This window comes from Nannobrachium achirus (genome assembly GCF_963921795.1).
Source record: "Nannobrachium achirus genome assembly, chromosome: 3".
Taxonomy (NCBI): Eukaryota; Metazoa; Chordata; class Actinopteri; order Myctophiformes; family Myctophidae; genus Nannobrachium; species Nannobrachium achirus.
In genome coordinates this window covers 24,495,635-24,505,161 of record NC_137812.1, presented here as the reverse complement: position 1 = coordinate 24,505,161, position 9,527 = coordinate 24,495,635, and the positions used below count along the sequence as shown (strand labels likewise).

General features: G+C 43.0%; 1 protein-coding gene across 1 annotated transcript; it reads right to left on the bottom strand.

Moving 5' to 3' along the window:
• Positions 1-420: 420 nt before the first annotated feature.
• Positions 421-6,968, bottom strand: actb1 (actin, beta 1). Its single transcript, XM_080721249.1, has 7 exons — positions 6,870-6,968; positions 5,004-5,128; positions 4,036-4,275; positions 2,915-3,161; positions 2,359-2,550; positions 1,549-1,730; positions 421-1,140 (listed from the first exon to the last, which is right to left on the bottom strand). Exons 2-7 carry the CDS (start codon positions 5,124-5,126, stop codon positions 997-999), a joined length of 1,128 nt encoding a protein of 375 aa, XP_080577375.1. The 5' UTR covers positions 5,127-5,128; positions 6,870-6,968; the 3' UTR covers positions 421-996.
• Between the last annotated feature and the right edge of the window lie 2,559 nt (positions 6,969-9,527).

Below are 9,527 nucleotides of genomic sequence, written 5' to 3'. Positions count from 1 at the left end.
TAGGTCAGCGCTTCTACAAGAGTTCAAACCTTCAGCCTTCCTTGATCCCACCTTGACGAGCACTCGAGTTGTTGGGCATTACATTGTAGTTTGATGAGTCTATTAATTTTTTTTTTTTAAAAGAAGAAGGCGGCAGATATTCTTTAGACACTAGGTATGTTTACGATCAGAAAAATGTTGCACATTAATATACTATCGGGGGAAGCCTCAAAGTAATTTGGGGACCCCCAGTTTAGGAACCACTGTGCGACACCCTTAGTTGAAAATGTGGGTGGGCAACAACAACCTGGACCAAATCCACAGGTGTAGTAAATGTCTAAATCTTGAGAATGAACAGGATTAAAAGACAACGGAAAGAACATTTTTTTTTTTTCACATGTGCACTTTTATTGGGCTCTTACTGGTCAGTGTAGACTAATGGGGGCAACACGCCCCACAAACAAACCTTTTACACCTCCATACAAAAGGTAAAAGCTTCATCTCCTTGCATAATGAACAAAACAAACTGGAACCCCAAGTAAATATAATATATCATTTAAGGCTGGAAGTACAAAAACAAGTTTCAGATAATTTACACATTAAGCAAATACTATATAGACGCCTGTTGGGCAGCACACCCACCAGTGAATACACCTTCATAGAGGCAAATAAGGTGGTGAACAAACAGACAAGACATCTTGGAATGACCTACACAAACAAATGACTGTTTTCACACGCACACGCACACAAACCACCCGGTTCACTCCGGCCAGTTAAAACTTCCTGCAAAAAAGGTTTCCACCAATCAGGTGGATGGTACCATAGCCGTAGTGGTGAGGCGGCGGGGGGGGGGGGGGGGGGGGGGGGGTCAGGGTGAAGAAGAGGAGGGTGGTACAGGCTCTGCACACGCCAGTGTGTGTCGGTCGGTGTGCCAAGGTTGTGTGTGCAGACGCAGAGCTGTATCAAGATCGGTGGAAGAGGTGTGAGGGTTTTCTTTTTTTTTTTTTTACAGTCCGTTTAGAAGCACTTCCTGTGGACGATGCTGGGGCCGGACTCGTCGTACTCCTGCTTGCTGATCCACATCTGCTGGAAGGTGGACAGGGAGGCCAGGATGGAGCCTCCGATCCAGACGGAGTACTTCCTCTCTGGGGGAGCAATGATCTGGAAGAGGAGAGATCGATCATGGATCAATTGATGGGTTTTTTGTTAAACACTACAGTAGTGTTGAATTAAGACTAGCGTGACGTGAAGCATTACATTTAGTGACTGTTCCACAGAAAATATTGTGAAAATGGCCAAACTGCAAGCTCACAACACTTCACTGAAACGAAGTGTGAGCTTGTTTTCAATGTTTGCCTCTTAATATTTGACAATTGGTATTAGGCATCAAGTCCTTACATTGGGAAACATTCGGCTAGTGCACAACAAAGAAAGGCAGACTATAGGTTTAGGAAATAAAGACTAGCTGTTGTAACTCCTAACATCCACCAGGTGGCAGCAGTTGTCAAAGCCTTTACCACACACACACTACAAGGGGGATTGTAATGAGCATAAGGACAAGCTTTTTACCTTGATCTTCATGGTGGTGGGTGCCAGGGAGGTGATCTCCTTCTGCATGCGGTCAGCGATTCCAGGGTACATGGTGGTACCGCCGGAGAGCACAGTGTTGGCGTACAGGTCCTTACGGATGTCCACGTCACACTTCATGATGCTGTTGAAGGTCGTCTCATGGATACCACAAGACTCCATGCCTACACGTAGGAGGAGAGGTTTAGATTAGGGCTTTAACTAATTAGTTCCATCATACGATTAATCCATGCAGTGAATCTAGATAGAAATGCATATACTGGAACAAGCATTGACTTTTACGATTAAATACACGCACTAAACAAATTACGTCAACTTTATGAGCCAATTGATGAATAATTTCACCCCAGTTTAGATGAATGCCATCTTTGCTCATAGATTAAAGAAGCTCATGCCTGAAAGTGTATGGCCAAATGCCAAGTGATTTGTGAAACTGTTAAAATGAGCCAATGTAAAATATGATAGTAATATTGAGCCATGCTGTTTTACATACTGCCAACCAGGTGACATAATCAGACTGGCTTTAACTTTTAGCTTTATGAAATATCTAAAACATTATGGGAAATGCTTCAAAACATGCTAGTTGACACTTCCAAATACTCCTAATTTTTAAATACCAAAAATAGCCCAATACAAATTGAGAGCTTGCAGCTATTAGCCATTTTCACAGCGCAACATGCTTCCATTGAAGACGTGCTGGCTTCTACAGAGTCCAAACTGGAATCAGTCATGGCGACTGACAACTTTAATCCATGTTGGCTTTTAGACAGGCTTTCCTATGATGTGACTCACCAAGGAATGAGGGCTGGAAGAGGGCCTCTGGACAACGGAACCTCTCGTTGCCGATGGTGATGACCTGTCCGTCGGGCAGCTCGTAGCTCTTCTCCAGGGAGGAAGACGAGGACGCGGTGCCCATTTCCTGCTCAAAGTCCAGTGCAACGTAGCACAGCTTCTCCTTGATGTCACGCACGATCTCACGCTCGGCTGTTGGGAGAGAAAAGAGATTGGTCAAGAAAATAATTTACACAATATATAATTCTTTAGCCACTTTATCCCCAGCATCCATATTCTGGGGGGGGCATTAGCCAAATAAATAGCAGATCTAGACATTTTTGCCCAAGAGATTTAGTGTAGAAAGGAGTCCAAGTACAGACTACAGAGCAAGCTCATGTCCCATTTACCAAGTCTAGAGGGATTATGTGGTTTAAGTTTGCTTGCGGTATAATCCCGGATGTTTTTTTTTACACCTCTAACAATACAACACTAGAAGCCGCCTGGCTGGTTTCAATGTGTGGTGGAAGTGTTTTGGCAAGTGTCAAAGTGTGGTTTCAGGGTGGTTTGTGCCAACCTGTGGTGGTGAAGCTGTAGCCCCTCTCAGTGAGGATCTTCATGAGGTAGTCTGTGAGGTCACGGCCAGCCAGATCCAACCTGAGGATGGCGTGGGGCAGAGCGTAGCCCTCGTAGATGGGCACGGTGTGGGTCACGCCATCGCCGGAGTCCATGACGATGCCGGTGGTACGGCCGGAGGCGTACAGGGACAGCACGGCCTGGATGGCCACGTACATGGCGGGGGTGTTGAAGGTCTCAAACATGATCTGAATGAAAGAGGGTGGGAGGTCAGGTCAGGATAAGCTAGTCATCACGATTAATATCGCTCTAGGGCTAGGCCAAGTAGTTTTCAAAGTCATTGCTCTAGAATCACATTAATAACCTCGAGTCAATCCAGAATCGAATCACAGCACGTTTCAGCTCGTTCAGTTAAGAAACACACGGCATGCCAGAACAGAACCATTAAAGCACACTTTGTTCATATTGAACAGATTTAGTAGTTCACTACAACCCTCTCATTGTTATAAAACGCCGGTGCAGTTAGTTACCAGGCAACATCTACTTGACTGACTTGTCAAACATGACCCATATCTACTCCATGCTCCAAACATCAATCCTTTACTACAGTACACAAGAGCACACAGGAGGCAGAAACCTTAAGCTTCCGTAAAAGAGGAAAGATCAACTGAGGAAAGAGGAGACCTGGAGAGTGACAAGTAGGAGGAAAGAGGACAGATGTAGTCTTCCTAGGGCTGCAAAATATGACTTCAAATCAATATGATTTCAAGCTTTTTGCCTCGATTAATGAACAAATGTATACATCTTTTACGTTTTAAGTAGCCGATCTACAAGCTCACAATGCATCGTGTTGTGAGCTAGTACAGTGTTTCTCAAAGTGGATTCCAGGGACTCTTTATGGGGGTCTAAATTGACCCATACCAGTCTGTAACTCTGTCAGTATAAAAAAGGAACCAAATGAACCCTTACGGGTCCATTTGGTTCCATTTCGTACACTGTCAGAGTTAAGGGGAGACCTTGAAATTTGAAAGTTTGAGAAATACTGAGCTAGTAGATCTGCCATTTTTGTACACCTCAGGGTGAATAGGGAGACTAAACCATTGATTAAAGAGGTTTTCTTACCTGGGTCATCTTCTCCCTGTTGGCCTTGGGGTTAAGGGGGGCCTCAGTGAGCAGGACGGGGTGCTCCTCGGGGGCCACGCGCAGCTCGTTGTAGAAGGTGTGATGCCAGATCTTCTCCATGTCGTCCCAGTTGGTGACGATGCCGTGCTCGATGGGGTACTTCAGGGTCAGGATGCCCCTCTTGCTCTGGGCCTCGTCGCCCACGTAGCTGTCCTTCTGGCCCATGCCCACCATCACACCCTGGAGGGGAAGGAGAAGGCACAGGAGATTTGGTTTAGACCGGGAACGCAATAATTTTGTGCAACTCTAGATTTTAAAGGACAACTTTGTTTTTTACAACAAGGGTTCATATTTTAGATGGCAATTACATAAAGATGTGTTAAAATGTTTTAATTTACTTGCAAGTGGCTAAATATGCATGTTTAGACACAAGCCCATTCCCAAGATGCACCACAATCTTTCATGGGCAGATATGATTTATGGGGGCTGGTGTTAACAGTAACAAAGAAATTGCCGGCTTATTGTGTCTAAAAAGACATATTTAGCCACTTGTACGCACGCCCCCACCCACTGAAATCAAAATACAAAAATTGCAAAAATAGAAAGCAGTGACGTTCTTTTTCTAACTACAATCTAAAATATTAACCCTTGTTGTAAAAAAAAACAAAGTTGTCCTTTAACAGTAACGATTATTTTATGCATTAAACATTTAAAAATTGCAGATCTACAAGCTTGCAGCGCGGCACTCTCGTGCTGCTGTTGAAAAGTCGTGACAATTCTACAAGCTTACATGTTGTGAGCTTGTAGGTCAGCTATTTTAGACCATTTGTTGTACATAGAAGGCTTGAGCACTAAAGTAAATTATGACATTTTGCAAATAATTCTACAAGATGTCAATGGTCAAGCACATAAAATATACAGATCTTACTCCATCCAGCCAAGTTTGAACTTAGTACAGTGTTGTGTACCTGATGTCTGGGACGTCCAACGATGGAGGGGAACACTGCACGGGGCGCGTCATCTCCTGCAAAGCCAGCTTTGCACATACCGGATCCGTTGTCAACGACGAGGGCGGCGATTTCATCTTCCATGGCTGCATAAGGGACAGAGAACAGGGGGAAAAATATATAAGTTAAGTAAAAGGAAAGAGAATGTGTGCTGCCTGCCCTGTGTGAAACACATCTATAAAACAGTGGTTTTCAAACCCCTTCACGTCCAAATGAATATGCATTTGGCTGCAGGAGGGGGAGGGGGGAGAAACATCCCCATCTGTAATCCAGTCTCCAGTCACACCCCCCCCCCCCCCCCTTGCAGTTACAGAGACTCGACACTAGGTGTCGCAGTGGCACAAGTTCCACAGTGTGGAAATCTATAGCTGAAACAAAGGCACTCTCTTCTCCCTTGTCTCGCCATGGCCATATAAGGAAATAGTGAGCGCAGGCAGCTTAGGGATGATGACGGCTGCCCGGCCCGGCACGGCACGACACGCACGGCCCGGTGTGGACAACAACACAGGACTGTCAAACAGACAGACACAAGGCGGCCACTCCCTCCTTTAACAAGGCTAACCTAATTAAGATGCCTGCACGGCGCCTATCAGGAGGACTCTGCGATTAAAGAGTAGAGGGATGAAAGCCAACTTGTAAAGTAGCCCTACTACTCTTATGACGTAGTGTACCATCTAAAGTCAGTATCATACAATAGTTAAACAATTACCTGACTATGCAAAACTGTCAGTGAACCTGCTGAAGTTATGACGTTGCATGAAGCCTAGTTAATGTTTCATTCAACTCTTAATTTCCAGTAAATTAAAGTTGCTCGGTGAAACCTTTGAGAAAGAAAACTATAGGTGTGTACAACAACGGGACAAATTATTTATGACCAGTGGTGTAAACTGTAAAGTAACCACTGTAGCCTACTCTAAAATTTGACAACTTTACTCATTTTGCTGATATAAATTATAAAAACATAAACGCCTTTAGCCCCATGTTATATACCTAGGCCGTTTGAAAATAGCATTTTCAAAAATAAGCATTTTCAAACATTTTATGTCAATATTTCGTTAATTTCCTGACTTACTGGAATAGGCAATTTCTATATTGCAGTATTGATACTTTCACTTAGAAACATGGGAGTATTTCTATTTTTCCCAGTGCATACAGAGCTGTGCGACACCTGAGACGCAGTCAACACGCATCAGCTGATTTTACTTCATTCATTGAATCATTCATACGAGTGTTGCCAGATTTGAGAGAGCAAAGCATCCAGGTCTAGTAAAAACTAAGCCCAAAAGAAGCGACCAATAAATACTAGGGTGCGCCTGCATCAACCTATAATACAGATGATGTGCTTGTAGATCTATAAATGTTTCGAGAGAGAAAACTACCAATATTTAGAGACTTTGAAAGTAGCTTATAATAAGCAGACATGGCAACACCGACATTCAGCCAAGGCTCCACAACAAGCCTCAAACCCAGTGGTGGAAAAAGTACTCGAATTCTAACTAAAAGTATAAGCTATACTGCAATGTAGAATTACTGTTACAAGTAGAAGTTCGAAATTGAGTAAGAGTAGCGTACAAAAGTATTGGCATCAAAAAAAGTACCAAAGATAACTAGGCTTTTCAAATAGTTGACGTAAAACAAAGTACAATATTTTGATCCGAGGAGTAGAAGTAAAAGTATTGGAAATACTGAGTAGGAATACCTCACAATTGTACTTAAGTAGCCTACAGAAAGTAAATCTACTTTACAAATCTACCGCTGCAAACAAACCATCTAAATAATGCCTGATCTTGAAGTCATGTTCTGTTCTCTTGTCTTCACTACTCTTACCTGTGTTGTGTTGAGGGTGATGGGCTCAGGTAGGTAGAATAGAGTAGTGCAATAAGTCCTGCTGCTGCCTGTGTGCTGATCGGGTGTCAAGAGGAGAAGTGACTGCAACATTAGCCGGTGAGGAAGGCAGCTTTATGGGCGCTGCGTGCCGCAACCCCCCTCTCCATAAAAGGCCAACTTTCCTCGCAGCGCCACGCCATTGGTCCGCCGGCTTACACAAGGGTGTGGCCAATACCAACCCACCCCATGCATGCATTCAGATTGTGTCTCCTCTCTCTGTCTGTCTGGCTGGTCTGGCTGGCTATGCTGTGTCCTAACCTAACTGACAGGATGCCATATCATCATCATATAGTAAAGCCAGTGATTCTTGACTTTTTTTCCATTTAATTTCAAGGATCCTTAGTTTGATATGCATTGGCCATGTGGATGGCACACAAAATCTGGTAGAAACAAAGCTATACCTACACATTACCACCTGCCCACTATACCAAGTCATCAGAGACACATACTTCCCTCTGATTACACATGATGCACACAGATAGTGAGTCTGTTTACACACAATGCTGTAACCCCTTCAACTGTATATTATGTTCCCTTTTTTCAGTTCTTAATTTTGACACTTGCTTTGGCAATGTTGTGGACGTAGGCCTATGTTTTCTCATGCCAATAAAGCTATCTCAAGAATTGAATTGGATGGTTGATTTATTGATTGGCGGAATACTTTATTAACAGTTTGCAAAGGGAAAAGTACAGAGGTAGCCTACAGTTATACAATAATGCTAAAAGGAAAGAGTCCATTTGGTTCCTATTAAACTATTAATCACTGATTTGGACCCCCTGGGAGTCCCCAGCAGACCCCACTTTGAGAACCACATGCACTATGCTAATCATAATCTTACCTCATCTTTATACCTCGGAGTTACAGCCCAACTGGTGGTCCCCAGACCCTTACGTTGAGAAACAAGTATGAAAGCATAACGCAGTTCATCTTAACAATGAATTATGAATCTCATGGGAATTCATGCAAGTGATTTGTATTTTAAACTTGTATCCTTGCATCCTGTCTGTCACTCTTGTGCAATAAGGGTCCATTTAAGTCGCATTTAAAGCATTGGTTCTCACAAGTGGGGTCCGGGAACCCCCAGGGATCTTTGGGCTGGATGGGTCCCCAGCTAAATGAATTAACAACGTCACAATCATTTTAATCACAATCTATACTTTGGCTATTAAAAAATAGCAGATATACAAGCTCACAGCACGTCACATTGTGCCACACTATGAGCATGTAGATCTGCCATTTTTGAAAAATCATAAATGCTTTGAATAATTATGATGTATTTTTAAAGCGAATATCTTTTAACTCAAATCCTTGCTTCTGGGGGTCCCTGGCACAAAACCTTTTCAGATGGGGGGGTCCATGGACAAAATACATATCCTTTTGGGGGTCCTTGAAGAGAACCTGCATTATACCCTCTCTGACTGAGTACTGAGTTAAATGAGTGCATGTGTATAGCACTATAGCCACCCTGCTGCCTTAAATGCACTCATGACTGGAAGATGTCATGTTGATGGAAAACTTGGGGGTATTGGTCACGGGACTTAATGGGATTAATTCCTGGCATTGTACTTCATTATTTTGTGTGCAGGGCCTATAAAGCCTGCTGGCTCACTCAGCTACACACAAGCTACTTACACATGCAGTTCTCAGAGTTCATATGAGACCAATGTGATGTCTGTCTGCTTTTATATTCTAAACTATTCTGTGAGGTTAAGTGGTTAATGGTCACTTTAGAAATGTGCAGATACCCTCTGTACAAGTATGTTGGTCTGTTTCTTGTTATTTGTTTCTTGTTATCTGCAGAGTAGCCGTAGTACTATCACTACATCTGTAGCCTTGGTGATAGAAACGCTCTCAAGATATGCAAGGGGTCGGTGGAGACACACACACACACACACACACACACACACACACACACACACACACACACACACACACACACACACACACACACACACACACACACACACACACAGAAACACAGAAACACAGAAACACACAGAAACACTGACACGAACAGTCGCACACAGAGATTTAATGTACTGTATATATACATTTTCAAATCCCACAAATAGAGATGCCACGGATAATTAGATTAGACAATATTAGATTATATTAGTTGTCCTTTATTGTCCACAATACTGTATATGCCACTGTATTTTATATACCAGTAAGACGCCCTAAAGGGCTAGGTCGCGCTGAAACATCAGGGACTGACACAATATGTCCATATATGGGCATTCCCAGATATTGATGACATCAGGGATCTCCATATATGCATAGGCATAAAAAGGACAAGGACACATGCTCAGGGGATAAATTGACCATCATGTCAAAATCTGTGTCAGATCCTGTGTCTGGGTGAGGCATGACCTTTGACACGATCTAAAATGTCTCAATAGAAGAGCAGGGACAGTTTACAGTTTACAGTTTAGGCATTTAGCAGACGCTTTTAATCCAAAGCGACTTACAATAAGCAGATACAACATCACAATAATAAACAAGATAATAGGTCAGGGAGACACAATACAACACAATACAGACACAATACAACCACCCCAATTGTATAAGTTATATTGTATTAACATACTCTACCATAC